Source organism: Oncorhynchus mykiss, chromosome 13 (assembly GCF_013265735.2).
Source record: "Oncorhynchus mykiss isolate Arlee chromosome 13, USDA_OmykA_1.1, whole genome shotgun sequence".
NCBI classification, from domain to species: domain Eukaryota; kingdom Metazoa; phylum Chordata; class Actinopteri; order Salmoniformes; family Salmonidae; genus Oncorhynchus; species Oncorhynchus mykiss.
In genome coordinates, this window is record NC_048577.1 from 26,515,244 (window position 1) to 26,535,723 (window position 20,480).

At 39.9% G+C, this 20,480-nt stretch overlaps 1 protein-coding gene and 1 long non-coding RNA gene across 2 annotated transcripts; one reads left to right on the top strand and one right to left on the bottom strand.

The window, feature by feature from the left end:
* Positions 1-1,281: 1,281 nt before the first annotated feature.
* Positions 1,282-5,886, bottom strand: LOC118938448. The gene is made up of 2 exons (XR_005035723.1): positions 5,621-5,886; positions 1,282-2,003 (listed from the first exon to the last, which is right to left on the bottom strand). It is a non-coding gene; the product is annotated as an uncharacterized LOC118938448 (long non-coding RNA).
* Positions 5,887-14,250: 8,364 nt separating this feature from the next.
* LOC118936356 (zinc finger protein 572-like) lies at positions 14,251-19,777 on the top strand. The gene is made up of 2 exons (XM_036942411.1): positions 14,251-14,875; positions 18,150-19,777. Exons 1-2 carry the CDS (start codon positions 14,482-14,484, stop codon positions 18,695-18,697), a joined length of 942 nt encoding a protein of 313 aa, XP_036798306.1. The 5' UTR covers positions 14,251-14,481; the 3' UTR covers positions 18,698-19,777.
* Positions 19,778-20,480: the final 703 nt, after the last annotated feature.

The following is a 20,480-nucleotide window of genomic DNA, read 5'->3' on the forward strand; positions in this document are numbered from 1 at the left end:
TCAGCGTTTTCGAAATGTTCTATCTCTTTCATGACACCGGTAGAGAGGCCCTATAGTTCTGAGCCTTCCCTCCTCGCCTGAAGTCAAGGTCAGTCAGTATAAATCAGCATTCTAGACAGTCTGGAGATAGTGCATTCATTTGTACAAGGAACAGACAGACCGTCATTGTTACTAAACTCCTGACTATATTATATACAATTGGGAATGGGAGCAAGAGAGAAAATTAATATATGTACAGTACATCATAGCATTTGGACTAGTCAGTTCTGATTGGAATGTATACATAATTAGTCATTTCAACCATAATTTCCTCCAACACAATGTTAAAACATTCTACATTGTGACATCATTAAAATACTCATACTACAATGTTAAAACATTGTCAGATGGCGATATGCGTCTTTCAGGTGATTCTGCCACTGAGAGAATAATCTAGCGGACAAAACGCTTCTTCAACAGCTAGTCAGCCATCTTGCTTCACTCTAACCTAATGGAAAAATGTGTATTCAATAAATCTAGTAACGCCTCTCAAACAAGGAAGACCCCCCCCCCACACACATATTTCTAAATAATAATATCCAATCGTATCTTCTCATTTTTCTTTCTTTCTATAGAATCCTAAAACTCACTAGCTTCTAGAACTCTGGTCCCCTTGAAACAAACACAAACTAAATTCATCTCCAAAACGGAAAAACATGCAGTCAAAATAAATTGTGATCCATGGCAACTCACTGACTAAACGCAAACATTTTTGACTGCCCACCCTTGAGACGATCAGCAACCAAGTTGTCCTTAACACGGACATGTCTGATTTCAAGAGGAAACTCCTGCAATATCCGTAGTAACTTTCCACCTCACTGCGGAGCTTCTCTCTCTTTTCAGGGTTCACTTGATAGGCATGTTGTTTGATCGGGGCCCAGTCCCCAATGTCATGAATCTTGATATTCTAAAAGGGTAACAACGTCAATATAATCATATCTAAAAGCAGAGTAACAATGTCAATATAATTGTACCCAAAAATGGTCAGCTGGTTGCAAAAATAATTGTGATTACTAAATGTTACATAACTTGTAAATATGAAAATCAAAACCAAATGTACACCCCTTTGTTAATATGTATTGGCAATTCTTCACTTAATGGTGAGGCATGACATAATAAAACATATTTTGTCAGGCTGAATGTTTGAAATATGAGGTGATTTGAGTCATACTTCTTCAGTCGTGGAATAAAGACAATTAGCATTTGAATGTTGTCAAGAAATACTGGAGTGATGTCAGATTGTTAATAAAATTGACAATAGACCAATTTATTATACTGCTTTCATGTGTGTATACACAAACATCTGCAACAATTATCATATTACATGTATTTTTTTAAACAAGCAGCTTTTTCAACTTGTAGAAAACAGCTGGCTACATTTTGAAGTGCTGCATTTTGATTCAAGTGGGTCACCAACGCAGTAAGTGTAACACAGCTCTTTTTTTGGTAGTCACTTTTTGCTAAATAATACTTGTTCAATTCAGAGCCTAGATTTTCCCCTGAGGCTAATATCCACATTCTGCAATCAATTGAACAGGGCAAACGATAAGTTCATCATTAAAATACTCCTTCTACAATGTTAAAACATTCTACATTGTGACATCATTAAAATACTCATACTACAATGTTAAAACATTCTACATTGTGACATTATTTCATTGATATCATGAAACAACTCCTTCATGTATTTTCTGATGTTTGATCAGAGATCTTTTATCAGAGTATCTCGTCACATTGATCACAGCTATAAGGTTTCTCTCCTGTGTGTGTTCTCTGGTGTATTTTAAGTTCTGATGAAGATGTGCAACCTTTCCCACAGTCAGAGCAGAAGTGAGATTTCTTCCCTGTGGGTCTTTGCTGGTGTTTCTTGAAGTGTTTTGATGTGGAGAGAGTCTTCTCTGCCTCGTCAGCCTCATGAGGTTGTTTAGGCCCCCCAGACAATCCACAATAGTCACGTCTCTCTCCTGTGTGAACAAAAAGTTGGACAGGTGGTTTAAGGCCCACAACAGCAAAAATCTACTGTAAAAAGGTGATGCCATCAGCGTAGCCATTATGTATTACTCCTTGTCCGTGTCACACAATCCCTTATTATGAACTCATATTGTTAATCAGATATAATAAAACAGAGTATAAGTTTACTTAGTTACAGTTCTATTTGAAATGGGGATATTGTTTATTCATAATACTTCTAACAGAGGAGCACTGCCAGAGCCCTGCAAAATGACCTCCAGCAGGCCACAAATGTGCATGCGTCTGCTCAAATGGTCAGAAACAGACTCCATGAGGGTGGTATGAGGGCCCGACGTCCACAGATGAGGGTTGTGCTTTCAGCCCAACACCGTGCAGGACGTTTGGCATTTGCCAGAGAACACCAAGATTGGCAACTTCCCCACTGGCACCCTGTGCTCTTCACAGATGAAAGCAGGTTCACACAGAGTACGTGACAGAGTCTGGAGACACCATGGAGAACGTTCTGCTGCCTGCAACATCCTCCAGCATGACCGGTTTGGCGGTGGGTCAGTCATGGTGTGGGGTGGCATTTCTTTGGGGGGCCACACAACCCTCCATGTGCTCACCAGATGTAGCCTGACTGCCATTAGGTACCGAGATGAGATCCTCAGACCCCTTGTGAGACCATATACTGGTGCGGTTGGCCCTGGGTTCCTCCTAAATGCAAGACAATGCTAGACCTCATGTGGCTGGAGTGTGTCAGCAGTTCCTGCAAGAGGAAGGCATTGATGCTATGGACTGGCCTGCCCGTTCCCCAGACCTGAATCCAATTGAGCACATCTGGGACATCATGTCTCGCTCCATCCTCCAGGAGTAGGCGGATGCTTTAGTCCAGGTCTGGGAGGAGATCCCTCAGGAGACCATCCGCCACCTCATCAGGAGCATGCCCAGGCGTTGTAAGGAGGTCTTTGTGATGGGAATCACGTTCCCGAGTTCCCTGTATGGATGAAGGATGTCAAAGTAGCTAGGATGATCAGGCCCATCCAGTAGGTGTCCTATGTGGAGGCAGTGAAAATAGTTGAAGGAGTAGAGAGGGGAAGGTAGCTCATGTCGCACAGTCTGCAGTGAAGCCATGTAGGAAAAGGATCCCAACACACTAATAGTGAACAAGGTGGACTTTGTGTTTATAGAACAAGTGATAAATTGCATTAATAAATTAGTAACCTTCGTCCAAAACTAGGAGTTTCCGCATTAGCTTGGAGGAGTTTCTACAACAAAATTGTGTTTGCATTGCCCTCACTGCCGCAGTGATAAATTGCATTAATAATAAACTAATAAAACATCTAAGAAGCTAGACATCATTGTGAAGGTGGCAAATAGATTTCTGGATCTCCAGGACTTCAGACAAAATGTTACAGGGAGTACTGAATGAAGACGTCCCACCCCACCTCTCAGGTTCCTGAACCTGTGTGGGGATCTGAATAGTAACCTTTCGGTTTGAAAATCAGGGTAGTGGAGTGAATTTGGTTCGTGTTTATTTTACGTAATTAGTATGCTTTGTTAATCCCAATTTTTTTGCGTTTTGGATATTTTTTACAACCCTGTACAGTAGGTGGCAGCAATACACCTGATGAGTGTAGTCTGACAAACCTCAGAAGAATACATGGTAACAACCAAAGTGTTAGTCAGTGTTTCCAGTTGACCCTAATTAGATGTTACATTACTTGTTGTTTTCCTTTTTCATGTATCCGGCTAGCTGGCCAACATATTCATACTTCGCTTACGCCTCTCTGATAAGATACCGCTGCACAAACATGTTTATCTAGGCCTACACCAGCACTGGTACCAGGCAGTATTAGCTAGCTACGTTTGCTCTGACTCTTAATACATTTAGCAAGCTAGCTAGCCTGCTAACTAGCGATTAGCATTAGCAATAGTAGCTAACATTATTTGAGCAACACCTTGCTAAGAAAAGACAATCTTTCGCCTTTAATGAAATGGCATGAAAATAATTGCCAGAATATTATACAATGACTTAACAGCTGTAACAATTTGACCCTCACAGGAAATCTATACTGGCAGTTATAGAAATACCCATTTACTATATAACCATTGATTCTTGAAGAATATAACTTATAAATGCCTCAAATGTTTCAACTGTATTACCCCACCAGAAACCAAAACATAAGCTCGTATAACGCCACTGTTTGTAAACAAATACTATATGGCTGAGGAGTAGGGTCAATCCAAGAGTTCTGACCTTGTTATGACAGTAAAGCACCCAAGCTAACTGGCTACGGTTGGATAGCTTGCTAGACACAAATGAGAGAAAACCTCACTCTGACCATTTTACTTGCCATAGTAGAGTTGGTTAGGCTGTTTTCATGTTATCCAGACAGTTGGTGACAAACTGTGCTGCTGGCAACAATTTAATTTGAGCTTTTTTGCAGAAATGTTTACTGACATCGGCCATATTCAACAGGTGTTGAGCGTTATTAAATTAATCAGTTATTCTGCACTCTGATACTCAGATGAGGGTGCTCTGCAATCGGAGTAGAAAGCCAGAGCGAATTTACGAACGCACCCGAATTAACAATGTCCATTGAGAACGCACACGACCCCTTGGCTAAGAACGACGTAAATAATCAAGTCAATAAACATTGGTAGTTAGTTAGAATATAGTTAATATACTGTCAAGTTCGATGTATAAGTAGCCAACTAACGTTAGGTAGCTAGTTAACATTCGGATACATACTGCTGTGAAGATATGCTATGCGTTTTGTAAGGATAGTGTAGCTAACATTATGTGAAAGGTAACTTATTTGAAAAGTCATTACTTTATTGCATTGCTCAACATTTGTCAATTATTTAAAGCAGTTCATTTGTATCCACTCTCGTTGGACTTTGGCTGCATATTTTCCTCCATTTTCTTCAAATCTGATAACGTTGAAGCAACGCCCACTTCCTGGAGAAATGCATTATGGGCCCTAAAGTACTGCATGTATACTTTGTTTTTGGCAAATTTAGTACGACATCCGGGAACTTTTGGCATACTAACTATATCCATACTATGACCAATAAGCATACTATATACTCAATTAACATCACAAATAGTACGGTTAGTATGAGTATTCTAACACAGCTCAGGACTCTGTGCAGCCATTTTGTTTATTTAAAAATTAAGTTGCCCCTTTAAAAAGCCAAACAACAATCAACCAACCAATCTGCAGTTCAACCAATAACAAAGCTGTAATTCCACCACTGTTTTGGTAATAAGATGATGGATGGGGCTGGAGAAATGTAACTAGTCTCAAATGCATAGACAGACCTATGGATGAAAGGACTGAACATCCATGATATCAACATTATAGTTTTAACCATGTTGAGGCTATACAGTGTTGGTTTACATTGATTCTAAACATTGGAGTAAAAAAAAGCTTATTTGGGTTCTGATGGGATACAACAGTTGAACTAAGCTCATGAGGCATGTGTTATATTCTTGAAGAACCAATGGCTCTAAATAATTTAAAAGTCAAAATATGGATGTAGCAATTGCACATTTCCCCTTTAACACCACACATCAGTTCAACAATCGCAGAGTTTGTGCTTCTGTTTTTAAGACAGTACTTACTAGCGTTAATCAGGGCCCGTTCAGCGTTAGAACCATCGGACGCATTAAGATGCGTTTGGGAAACAGGCCCAGATATCCCGTTTCCTCCTCTTCTTCATTTTTCGATGTGACATCGAAAAAGCTGTATTGTAACAGCTTCCTCTTCCTCCTCCTCTTTCACGAGAGCGTCTTTCTCCATCCAGCAGACCTTCTCTTCTTCAGCAGGAACGGGGTTAAGTTTGAGACTGGAGCTATGAGGCATGTATTGAAATCGCTAAGCGGTATAATTCAAAGCAGTGTCACTTTATCAGCACCACGTGATGAATGACGTTTGAAGAATCCATTCATCGAACACCTGATTGGTTTGGTTTTGGGCTCGTTCGACATTGCAGCCGACAGTGCAGGTGGTTGCTGACTGCTGACTGGCTAATTTACAAATCACCTTGCATCATAAATAACTACTCATTATTATTTATAAATAATCAGCCAGTCACCGTTTACCCACAACGCAGCATGGATTTGATGCTCTCGATCACCTGATTGGTTTGGTGATTCATTTGGGCTCGTTCGACATTGCAGCCGACAGTGCAGGTGGCTGCTGACTTCTAAATAAAGCTCAAAGATTTGAGTAATGAATCTATTGTTTACACGAAAGAGCCAATGCTTCAGGAAGCTTTGTTTCCCCATCACTAGTTTTCAGCATATTTTCTGTGAATAAGACTACGGGAGTTTTGTAACTTTTTCCACCTTGGCTTACTGCTAGTTGGGTTTTACGTGGTCTCCGGTAGTTGGTCTCACTGACCATAACCGTGATGGTTGGCTACACTGGTTAGGCTAATAGCTTGTTGGCTAAATAGCTAATTTTAGCTGGCTGGCTAAGATAACTGCATATAGCTAATGTAGGCTGGTTGGCTAAGATAACTGCATATAGCTAACATTCTTTGATATTTGGTTAGATGGCGTTATGTGTTTCCAAAACTGTGGTTTACTTTAATCACTCAAGTCATGAGCGCAAATTATTGGTTTAATTTAAAGTTATACATTTTAAGTTATTTCTGTTGTAGTTTACATTATAGGGAATAGGCTGGTCCTGCATATTACTTCACACCTGACTTTGGCATTCTTCTGAATTCTGATTGGTTTAATGTAATAATTCCAAAAATAGAACTGTGAGGTGTTACTTTGCAATGGGAATGCTTTAATATTTTATTTGATATTTTATAAACAATACAAAACATACACATACAAACAACAACATCATACAAACATTAACTACATCACACCTGCCCAGACCCACTAGAACACACCCCTATTTCCATTAACTACATCACACCTGCCCAGACCCACTAGAACACACCTCAATCTCCATTAACTACATCACACCTGCCCAGACCCACTAGAACACACCTCCATCTCCATTAACTACATCACACCTGCCCAGACCCACTAGAACACACTTCCATCTCCATTAATTACATCACACCTGCCCAGACCCACTAGAACACACCTCCATCTCCATTATGTACATCAAACCTGCCCAGACCCACTAGGACACACCCCCATCTCCATTATCTACATCACACCTGCCCAGACCCACTAGGACACACCTCCATCTCCAGCGCCCGCATCAGCACCATTTTATTTCTCTCCGTCGCCCACTCACTTTCAACTTTTAGATAACAAAGCATTTTACCATTCTATTGTGTTAACAACAGAGGATTGGTTGAGATTAAAAGTAATTTAACATTGTATAACTGTACTTCTGACAGCCAACTTTCTAACTCCTCCCATAACTTTCTAACGTCATAATAGTCCCAGAAACATTTTTGAGACATTGTTAGTTTTACACTTAAGACACGACTCTGCCGTTGTGCTGTAGAATTTGTGAATGTTGTATCTTGTATAATAAGGGACTATCATTTGTCCCAACATCACAGGCCACAGACTTTGATGCAGTTAAAGACTTCCAAAAGTGTTTCCTCAGTTTGAGATCGACTGCCAATTTAAATCCATTGAACGAGACAAGTTACCAGACATGACATATTGCTGATGCTCTTCCTATTGATAACCTGAATGACAATTATCTTGTGTGCGGTGGTGGTGATGACGTCCTATTCGATGACGTCATCCATCGGGATTCCCCAAGAAAGAAGACGCTCTGGATTGATCACTGGAGTCAGATGTGAAGGAGGAGGTTGATCATCAGGAGTCAGATGTGAAGGAGGAGATTGATCATCAGGAGTCAGATGTGAAGGAAGAGGTTGATCATCAGGAGTCATTTCCCCTTTAACACCACACATCAGTTCAACAATCGCAGAGTTTGTGCTTCTGTTTTTAAGACAGTACTTACTAGCGTTAATCAGGGCCCGTTCAGCGTTAGAACCATCGGACGCATTAAGATGCGTTTGGGAAACAGGCCCAGATATCCCGTTTCCTCCTCTTCTTCATTTTTCGATGTGACATCGAAAAAGCTGTATTGTAACAGCCTCCTCTTCCTCCGCCTCTTTCACGAGAGCTTCTTTCTCCATCCAGCAGACCTTCTCTTCTTCAGCAGGAACGGGGTTAAGTTTGAGACTGGAGCTATGAGGCATGTATTGAAATCGCTAAGCGGTATAATTCAAAGCAGTGTCACTTTATCAGCACCACGTGATGAATGACGTTTGAAGAATCCATTCATCGAACACCTGATTGGTTTGGTTTTGGGCTCGTTCGACATTGCAGCCGACAGTGCAGGTGGTTGCTGACTGCTGACTGGCTAATTTACAAATCACCTTGCATCATAAATAACTACTCATTATTATTTATAAATAATCAGCCAGTCACCGTTTACCCACAACGCAGCATGGATTTGATGCTCTCGATCACCTGATTGGTTTGGTGATTCATTTGGGCTCGTTCGACATTGCAGCCGACAGTGCAGGTGGCTGCTGACTTCTAAATAAAGCTCAAAGATTTGAGTAATGAATCTATTGTTTACACGAAAGAGCCAATGCTTCAGGAAGCTTTGTTTCCCCATCACTAGTTTTCAGCATATTTTCTGTGAATAAGACTACGGGAGTTTTGTAACTTTTTCCACCTTGGCTTACTGCTAGTTGGGTTTTACGTGGTCTCCGGTAGTTGGTCTCACTGACCATAACCGTGATGGTTGGCTACACTGGTTAGGCTAATAGCTTGTTGGCTAAATAGCTAATTTTAGCTGGCTGGCTAAGATAACTGCATATAGCTAATGTAGGCTGGTTGGCTAAGATAACTGCATATAGCTAACATTCTTTGATATTTGGTTAGATGGCGTTATGTGTTTCCAAAACTGTGGTTTACTTTAATCACTCAAGTCATGAGCGCAAATTATTGGTTTAATTTAAAGTTATACATTTTAAGTTATTTCTGTTGTAGTTTACATTATAGGGAATAGGCTGGTCCTGCATATTACTTCACACCTGACTTTGGCATTCTTCTGAATTCTGATTGGTTTAATGTAATAATTCCAAAAATAGAACTGTGAGGTGTTACTTTGCAATGGGAATGCTTTAATATTTTATTTGATATTTTATAAACAATACAAAACATACACATACAAACAACAACATCATACAAACATTAACTACATCACACCTGCCCAGACCCACTAGAACACACCCCTATTTCCATTAACTACATCACACCTGCCCAGACCCACTAGAACACACCTCAATCTCCATTAACTACATCACACCTGCCCAGACCCACTAGAACACACCTCCATCTCCATTAACTACATCACACCTGCCCAGACCCACTAGAACACACTTCCATCTCCATTAATTACATCACACCTGCCCAGACCCACTAGAACACACCTCCATCTCCATTATGTACATCAAACCTGCCCAGACCCACTAGGACACACCCCCATCTCCATTATCTACATCACACCTGCCCAGACCCACTAGGACACACCTCCATCTCCATTAACTACATCACACCTGCCCAGACCCACTAGAACACACTTCCATCTCCATTAATTACATCACACCTGCCCAGACCCACTAGAACACACCTCCATCTCCATTATGTACATCAAACCTGCCCAGACCCACTAGGACACACCCCCATCTCCATTATCTACATCACACCTGCCCAGACCCACTAGGACACACCTCCATCTGCAGCGCCCGCATCAGCACCATTTTATTTCTCTCCGTCGCCCACTCACTTTCAACTTTTAGATAACAAAGCATTTTACCATTCTATTGTGTTAACAACAGAGGATTGGTTGAGATTAAAAGTAATTTAACATTGTATAACTGTACTTCTGACAGCCAACTTTCTAACTCCTCCCATAACTTTCTAACGTCATAATAGTCCCAGAAACATTTTTGAGACATTGTTAGTTTTACACTTAAGACACGACTCTGCCGTTGTGCTGTAGAATTTGTGAATGTTGTATCTTGTATAATAAGGGACTATCATTTGTCCCAACATCACAGGCCACAGACTTTGATGCAGTTAAAGACTTCCAAAAGTGTTTCCTCAGTTTGAGATCGACTGCCAATTTAAATCCATTGAACGAGACAAGTTACCAGACATGACATATTGCTGATGCTCTTCCTATTGATAACCTGAATGACAATTATCTTGTGTGCGGTGGTGGTGATGACGTCCTATTCGATGACGTCATCCATCGGGATTCCCCAAGAAAGAAGACGCTCTGGATTGATCACTGGAGTCAGATGTGAAGGAGGAGGTTGATCATCAGGAGTCAGATGTGAAGGAGGAGATTGATCATCAGGAGTCAGATGTGAAGGAAGAGGTTGATCATCAGGAGTCATTTCCCCTTTAACACCACACATCAGTTCAACAATCGCAGAGTTTGTGCTTCTGTTTTTAAGACAGTACTTACTAGCGTTAATCAGGGCCCGTTCAGCGTTAGAACCATCGGACGCATTAAGATGCGTTTGGGAAACAGGCCCAGATATCCCGTTTCCTCCTCTTCTTCATTTTTCGATGTGACATCGAAAAAGCTGTATTGTAACAGCTTCCTCTTCCTCCTCCTCTTTCACGAGAGCTTCTTTCTCCATCCAGCAGACCTTCTCTTCTTCAGCAGGAACGGGGTTAAGTTTGAGACTGGAGCTATGAGGCATGTATTGAAATCGCTAAGCGGTATAATTCAAAGCAGTGTCACTTTATCAGCACCACGTGATGAATGACGTTTGAAGAATCCATTCATCGAACACCTGATTGGTTTGGTTTTGGGCTCGTTCGACATTGCAGCCGACAGTGCAGGTGGTTGCTGACTGCTGACTGGCTAATTTACAAATCACCTTGCATCATAAATAACTACTCATTATTATTTATAAATAATCAGCCAGTCACCGTTTACCCACAACGCAGCATGGATTTGATGCTCTCGATCACCTGATTGGTTTGGTGATTCATTTGGGCTCGTTCGACATTGCAGCCGACAGTGCAGGTGGCTGCTGACTTCTAAATAAAGCTCAAAGATTTGAGTAATGAATCTATTGTTTACACGAAAGAGCCAATGCTTCAGGAAGCTTTGTTTCCCCATCACTAGTTTTCAGCATATTTTCTGTGAATAAGACTACGGGAGTTTTGTAACTTTTTCCACCTTGGCTTACTGCTAGTTGGGTTTTACGTGGTCTCCGGTAGTTGGTCTCACTGACCATAACCGTGATGGTTGGCTACACTGGTTAGGCTAATAGCTTGTTGGCTAAATAGCTAATTTTAGCTGGCTGGCTAAGATAACTGCATATAGCTAATGTAGGCTGGTTGGCTAAGATAACTGCATATAGCTAACATTCTTTGATATTTGGTTAGATGGCGTTATGTGTTTCCAAAACTGTGGTTTACTTTAATCACTCAAGTCATGAGCGCAAATTATTGGTTTAATTTAAAGTTATACATTTTAAGTTATTTCTGTTGTAGTTTACATTATAGGGAATAGGCTGGTCCTGCATATTACTTCACACCTGACTTTGGCATTCTTCTGAATTCTGATTGGTTTAATGTAATAATTCCAAAAATAGAACTGTGAGGTGTTCCTTTGCAATGGGAATGCTTTAATATTTTATTTGATATTTTATAAACAATACAAAACATACACATACAAACAACAACATCATACAAACATTAACTACATCACACCTGCCCAGACCCACTAGAACACACCCCTATTTCCATTAACTACATCACACCTGCCCAGACCCACTAGAACACACCTCAATCTCCATTAACTACATCACACCTGCCCAGACCCACTAGAACACACCTCCATCTCCATTAACTACATCACACCTGCCCAGACCCACTAGAACACACTTCCATCTCCATTAATTACATCACACCTGCCCAGACCCACTAGAACACACCTCCATCTCCATTATGTACATCAAACCTGCCCAGACCCACTAGGACACACCCCCATCTCCATTATCTACATCACACCTGCCCAGACCCACTAGGACACACCTCCATCTCCAGCGCCCGCATCAGCACCATTTTATTTCTCTCCGTCGCCCACTCACTTTCAACTTTTAGATAACAAAGCATTTTACCATTCTATTGTGTTAACAACAGAGGATTGGTTGAGATTAAAAGTAATTTAACATTGTATAACTGTACTTCTGACAGCCAACTTTCTAACTCCTCCCATAACTTTCTAACGTCATAATAGTCCCAGAAACATTTTTGAGACATTGTTAGTTTTACACTTAAGACACGACTCTGCCGTTGTGCTGTAGAATTTGTGAATGTTGTATCTTGTATAATAAGGGACTATCATTTGTCCCAACATCACAGGCCACAGACTTTGATGCAGTTAAAGACTTCCAAAAGTGTTTCCTCAGTTTGAGATCGACTGCCAATTTAAATCCATTGAACGAGACAAGTTACCAGACATGACATATTGCTGATGCTCTTCCTATTGATAACCTGAATGACAATTATCTTGTGTGCGGTGGTGGTGATGACGTCCTATTCGATGACGTCATCCATCGGGATTCCCCAAGAAAGAAGACGCTCTGGATTGATCACTGGAGTCAGATGTGAAGGAGGAGGTTGATCATCAGGAGTCAGATGTGAAGGAGGAGATTGATCATCAGGAGTCAGATGTGAAGGAAGAGGTTGATCATCAGGAGTCAGATGTGAAGGAGGAGGTTGATCATCAGGTGTCAGATGTGAAGGAGGAGGTTGATCATCAGGTGTCAGATGTGAAGGAGGAGGTTGATCATCAGTAGTCAGATGTGAAGGAGGAGGTTGATCATCAGGAGTCAGATGTGAAGGAGGAGGTTGATCATCAGGAGTCAGATGTGAAGGAGGAGGTTGATCATCAGGAGTCAGATGTGAAGGAGGAGGTTGATCATCAGGAGTCAGATGTGAAGGAGGAGGTTGATCATCAGTGAACCTCTAGGATTGTGGCTTGGCTGGCGTTTCCACTTCCAGCTGGGTCATATATTTTGATACATTTTATGTTGATATTGTGAACCTATGTTATATATTTGTACCTCTTGTTTCATGAAGTGATGTCACAAAGTACTGCCCCTATATATTCAGTGCATTCGGAAGTTTTCAGACCCCTTCACTTTTTCTACATTTTGTTGTGTTACAGCCTTATTCTAAAATTGATTAAATCATCCACCCCCCCCTCCCCCCCTTATGAATCTACACACAATACCCAATAATGACATCACAATACCCCATAATGACAAAGCAAAAACAGGTTTTTATAAATGATCAATGAAAAAATGTGATTTTCTTTCAACAACAAGGACATTTCTAAGTGACCCCAAACTTTTGTGTACATCTACATGATGTCTGTTCATTATATACATCTACATGATGTATTGTTACACCATGTAGGAGCAGTATAGACCTAGTCTGTTCATTATATACATCTACATGTTGTATTGTTACACCATCAATAAAAGGGAAATTATATGATTGTATACTGATACAACTGAAAAATATAATGACATTAAAATGTTTTATGAGATTAGAGAACACATTGGGTGGGATCTTAGACCGTTCCTCCATACAGAATATCTCCAGGCCTTTGATTTATTTAGTCTGCGCTTATGGACTGCCCTGTTCAATTCAAACCACAGGTTTTCAATGGAGTTCAAGTCCGACGACTGAGATTGCCATTGAAAATGTTGATTTTGTGCCCAATTAACCATCTCTTTGTGGGTGTGAATGTGTCTTGCTGGAAGATCCACTTATGGCCAAGTTTCAGCCTCCTAGCAGAGAGTTAACCAGGTTTTTGGGCTAAAATATCCTGGTAGTGGGTAAAGTTTAGTTATTTATTTCATGGAGTAATTTTTGCTAATCTTTATCAAGGGTATCAATAACTAGGTGCTTATTTTGAAAACTTGACTAAATCAGAAATATAGATGTGGAGTTGATTTAGAGTTTTGTTTTAAATCTCATAAAAAATCTGAACTAATCAAACAACATTTGTTGCTCTTTGTACGTGTTGATGTAATATTCTTATTTAATGGAGAGGAAAAAAACTTTTATCTAAACTGCTTTATAATATAATTCAATGAAGAAGAAAAAAAGTTTTCCCTCCTCAACTGCGTTTCCTCCCTCCAGACAGCAGATGGCGAGATGTGTCTTTCAGGCGATGTTTCTACTGTGACGTATAATCTAGTGGACGGAACGCTTCTTCAACAACTGCAGCCACCTCGGTAGCTCGCCAGACAACAAAGTCGGAACATTCAAGCTCTTTAGACAATTTACTGGTTTATTTGCCACTATGATTTAAAATACTTACGTGTAAACAACTAGCTACCTCATTTAATTTCATATTTACGTTGTAAGTCAATTAGCTGGCTGGTTAAATTAGCACTAGTCTAGTCGCTAATGCTAACTAGCTGTTATCCCCGACCATGAGTACACTAAGCTACTCTCCTCCTGATAAAGAAGAGGTCTGCTGGACGGAGAAGGAAGCTCTCGTCAAAGAGGAGGCTGTTCCAATACAAGAACAAGTAGAGGGTGGGGCTGTTACTGTGAAAGAGGAGGAGGAAGACGTTTCATTGAAGGACGAGGAAGACGCGTTCAGAGTGAAAGAGGAGGAGGATTTTACAGTAAAAGAAGAGGAGAAAGAGGAGGATGCAGGTTTTGGAGAGAAGGAGGTAGGTTTTGGAGAGAAGGAGGTTACTGTGACAGAGAAAGAAGATGAAGACGTTTTTTTAATGAAGGATGAAGAGGGGGAGATTACAGTCACATTAGAGGAGGACGAAGAAGAGAAGACTGGAGAACTGATTAACACCAGTAAATACAGTGAGTACTATCTTATAAAACAGGGGCACAAACTCTGCAGTTGTTGAACTAATGTGTGATTTTTAAAAGGGCATTCTACACTTGAATATGTTTTTGTACTGTCTTAATTGTTCATGACGTCCTCCAGTGATTTTTAACTTTTCCTGTTGAAAAGTGATATATAAATACAGTAAAGTATAAACACACTAAAGGGAAACAAATAAATGTTTTGAGCAAAATAGTGTTTTTTTAGACAACTGGAAACTATAAGGAGTGAGTGTTGTCATAGTAAGGTATTCAAGGAGTTGGCTTGATGGGAAGTCGTGATGTCATCCAATAGGCGACTGATCTTCATGTGAAATTCATTATTCTTTTTAAAATCCTTCCTGTTCTGTCAAGTCGGTTTTTGATCTAGAAAGCCATTTTCAAGTCTTACCAGAGACTTTCAATATGATTTAAGTCCAACCTGTAACTAGGCCACCCAGGAACATTCAACGTCATCTTGGTAAACTCCTCCAGTGTCCTCCTTGTGGTTTAGGTTATTGTCCTGTTAGTACATTTTTTGGATTCAGATCTCTGAAATGCACTCTACCTACGTAACATTTAGTTTTAGTTGACATTATATTACCCTGGGAAAACAGTATTCATGGGCACAGAAATTATTAAATTTTACCTTTATTTAACTAGGCAAATCAGTTAAGAACAAATTCTTATTTTCAATGACGGCCTAGGAACAGTTTAACTGCCTGTTCAGGGGCAGAATGACAGATTTGTACCTTGTCAGCTCGGGGATTTGAACTTGCAACCTTCCGGTTACTAGTCCAACGCTCTAACCGCTAGGCCCCAGTGACAACACCCAAATCAATACTGTCATTAACGCGGTTCTTCAATAATTACACATCATTCTTAATACTGTTGCTGTTTAGTTACAGTCACATGTTCAACTATCATCAGCTGATCCAGTAAATAATTTTCTGACATCACGACATGCAACAACAACCAAAGTGCTTCTTCATCCATTACTCTGGTAAAGACAGTTATGCCGTGCTCCGTGTTGGATCCAACATCCCTAACAAATTGGTGTTTATAATGTGTTATTGTCTGCTTGATTTACAGTCGGGTCTCGTTTGTCTGTTTGGACACAGAGATACTTAGCTCATAATGTGTAGAGCACTGTTCCTTGATGGATAGGCTATTGTACAACACACACAGCTATTTTCCTTTATTCAGGACATTTAGAATGACAACACATTACAGAGTAGCCTAGTGGGATTATTCACAAAATTATCTGGTTATGAAATGTCATGACAAAGACATTTTAGTTTCCATGTATCACCTGAAATATGAAATTATTTATAGTCCTAGGTCTATGTTGTTGTTAGGTGAAGTTATGGGTCCTACAGTAGGTCTATGTTAGAGGTCGACCGATTAATCTGAATGGCCGATTAATTAGGGTATTTTTGGACACCGATTTATATATTATATATATATTTTACACCTTTATTTAATCTTTATTTAACTAGGCAAGTCAGTTAAGAACACATTCTTATTTTCAATGACGCCCTAGGAAAGGTGGGTTAACTGCCTCGTTCAGGGGCAGAACGACAGTTAACGACAGTTAAGAATTTGTTCTTAACTGACTTGCCTAGTTAAATAAAGGTTAAAAAAATTATTTTAAACAATCATATATCTTATATAAAACAATCAATCAATCATAATCACTAGTTATAACTACCAATGGTTGATGATATTACTAGTTTATCTAGCGTGTCCTGCGTTGCATATAATCTGACTGAGCGGTGGTAGGCAGAAGCAGGCGCATAAACATTCATTCATGCAGCACTTTCGGGCGTTTTGCCATAGACTTTAAGTCTGGTGTTTTGCCAGACTTCAAGTCTATCAACTCCCGAGATGAGGCTGGTGTAACCGATGTGAAATGGCTAGCTAGTTAGCGCGTGCTAATAGCGTTTCAAACGTCACTCGCTCTGAGCCTTGGAGTGGTTGTTCCCCTTGCGCTGCATGGGTAAAGCTGCTTCGAGGGTGGCTGTTGTCATTGTGTTCCTGGTTTGAGCCCAGGGAGGAGCGAGGAACGGGACGGAAGCTATACTGTTATAGAACTATAAGAACATCCAATAGTCAAAGATTAATGAAATACAAATGGTATAGAGGGAAATAGTCACATAATTCCTATAATAACTACAAACTAAAACTTCTTACCTAGGAATATTGAAGACTCATGTTAAAAGGAACCACCAGCTTTCATATGTTCTGAGCAAGGAACTTAAACGTTAGCTTTCTTACATAGCACATATTGCACTTTTACTTTCTTCTCCAACACTTTGTTTTTGCATTATTTAAACCAAATTGAACACGTTTCATTATTTATTTTAGGCTAAATTGATTTTATTGATGTATTATATTAAGTTAAAATAAGTATTCATTCAGTATTTGTTAGTACAAATAAATAATAAATATAAAAAAATGCCTGATTAATCGGTATCGGCTTTTTTGGCCCTCCAATAATCGGTATGGGTATGGGCGTTGAAAAATCATAATCAGTCGACCTCTAGTCTATGTTATTGCTAGGTAAAGTTATGGGCCAATTTCTTAAACACTTAGTGTACAAACCCTCATTGTCAGGCTGATGGCAAAGCTAGCCAAAGAACATTTTACTGGTTGAAGTATTTTTTAAAGTATAAATCAGTTGATTTGCAACAATAAAACACATTTTATTAAGCAGGACATTCAATCGAGCCTTACAATTATAATCCAAAAATAGTGTGACATGCACTCATTGGTGAATTAGTGAATAGACACAGAGCTTAATGTGAGTTTCCTTGAGTAGCACTCCTGATCTAGCACTGATGCTGCTAATATTCAGAATACAAAGTGAAAATGAAAAATCTTTACTCACCATTTTTGCTCCAGGCAGATATACTACATCCATAACAATTGGTTTTCTCATTAGCAGGGAGGGTTTCTGCAACCAAATTGAGTGTACATCGCCCTCGTGCCGCAATTTTAGCAAACACAGCAAACACCGCAAGCACACCGCTTAGGGTTTCAGAAACTTTCATAACTTTCTTCTAGCGTACATCGCTAGAACACTCATCGATGTTACTACTAATGTGAAAACAAGACAAAATGTGACTATTGTTGCTCACTTGACTGTCTTAAAACAATTGTCAAATAATTTTCATTAAAGACTTCAGTTGTTGTACACCATCGTGGATTTGCAGTGGATTTCTGTTGTTGTGGGCCTTTAACCATCTGTCTGACTTTGTTGTTCGCACAGGAGAGAGACTGGACTATCGTGGATCCTCTGGGGAGCGTCAACAACATCATGATGCTGACAAGGCAGAGAATAGTCTCTCCACATCAAAACACCTCAAGAAACACCAGAGGAGACCCACAGGGAAGAAATCTCACCGCTGCTCTGACTGTGGGAAGAGATTCACCTCCTCAGCAGGCATTAAAATTCATCAGAGAATCCACACAGGAGAGAAATCATATAGCTGTGATCTATGTGGGAAGAGTTTTACTACATCTAGCCATCTGACTGTACACCAGAGAACACACACAGGAGAGAAACCTTATAGCTGTGATCAATGCGAGAAGAGTTTTACTACATCTAGCCATCTGACTGTACACCAGAGAACACATACAGGAGAGAAATCTTATAGCTGTGCTCAATGCGGGAAGAGTTTTACTACATCTAGTCATCTGGCTGTACACCAGAGAACACACACAGGAGAGAAACCTTTTAACTGTAGTCAGTGTGGGAAGAGATACTCTGATAAAAGAAATCTGATTACACATCAGAAAATACATGGTCAGAACTGAAATGACAAGATGATGCTATAATTTATTGCATCATAATTGTGGGTTCTTAGAACTCTCATCTGTGTGTGTTTTAACATATTTAACAGGAGATTTAACACAGTGGATTTCAACTTTTTTTTTTTTAATTTACAAAAAGTGACAAACAAGACTTGTTACACTTATCGCGTTGGCGACCCACTGGAATCAAGATGTAGCTAGCTGTTTTCTACAAATTGTCCTCTAACCAGTGATGTACACATTATTCCCAGATTTCGTGTAGTTTTTGAGTTGTTAGTTTTAATAGGATGTGCAACCTCATCTCCCTCCTCTCAGCACAATTGATTTCAACATGATATCGATGAGTGATGACAAATAAGTGTTGTGTTCCTTTGTTTAGCGACCCCTACATTTAAATGCATCACCCCAAAATGTAGCTGACTGTCTTCTGCAGGTTGTCCTCTAACTAGTGAGGTAAAATATATCTCCCATTTCCATGTGTTTTTTTGTTGTTGTGTTCGTTTCAACAGCATGTAGAACTGATTTCCCCCCTAATCGATATTAGTGATGTATTGCTACTTGTCAAAACAACAGCGTTTTTGGTGCTTGTGCAGTTTATAAGGTCCACAAGTAATATGGTTATTGTGGCAGATGTTTGTGTGAACTGTACATTTTATGTTTAGGTTTTCAATATATTGGTTATTGATTTGGACACGTTAAAACTGTGTTTTGACATTGGGGCAATCCCACCTAGCAAAATGTAATTGAAAAGAATAATATGTTTCCTCTTGAAGTCAGACATGTCCTTGGTAAGGACAACTTGATTGCTGATTGTCTCAAGGGTTGGCAGTCAAAAAGATTTGTGTTTTGCCACGTTTTTATTTTATTTTAACACGTTTTTCTGTTTTGGAGATGAGTTTTGTTTGGACTCGTTCTAAGGGGACGAGAGTTCTATAAGCTAGTGAGTTGTAGGAAGACAAGAGTTCTAGAAGCTAGTGAGTTTTAGGAAGACGAGAGTTCTAGAAGCTAGTGAGTTTTAGGAAGACGAGAGTTCTAGAAGCTAGTGAGTTCTAGAAGCTAGTGAGTTTTAGGAAAACGAGAGTTCTAGAAGCTAGTGAGTTTTAGGAAGACGAGAGTTCTAGAAGCTAGTGAGTTTTAGGGAGACGAGTTCTAGAAGCTAGTGAGTTTTTGGAAAACGAGAGTTCTAGAAGCTAGTGCGTTTTTTGGAAGACGAGAGTTCTAGAAGCTTGTGGGGGAAAAAATGTTTTTTTTCTTGTTTTTAATTGTTGACAGCCAGTAGACACCATGTTTATATTGTAGTTGATTATTATGTGAAATGGAAGTTGTTTGCTTTTGGTAGTAAGCAAACTTGTCCAACAAAATGATAGGACATAAACTCAGCAAAAAAAGAAACATCCTCTCACTATCAACTGCATTTATTTTCAGCAAACTTAACATGTGTAAATATTTGTTTGAACATAAGATTCAACAACTGATACAAACTGAACAAGATCCTCAGACATGTGACAGAACAGAAATGGAATAATATGTCCCTGAACAAAGAGGGGGTCAAAATCAAAAGTAACAGTCAGTAAGTATCTGGTGTGGCCACCAGCTGCATTAAGTACTGCAGCGCATCTCCTCCTCATGGATTGCACCAGATTTGCCAGTTCTTGCTGTGAGATGTTACCCCACTCTTCCACCAAGGCACCTGCAAGTTCCCAGACATTTCTGGGGGGAATGGCCCTAGCCCTCACCCTCCAATCCAAAAGGTCCCAGACGTGCTCAATGGGATTGAGATCCGGGC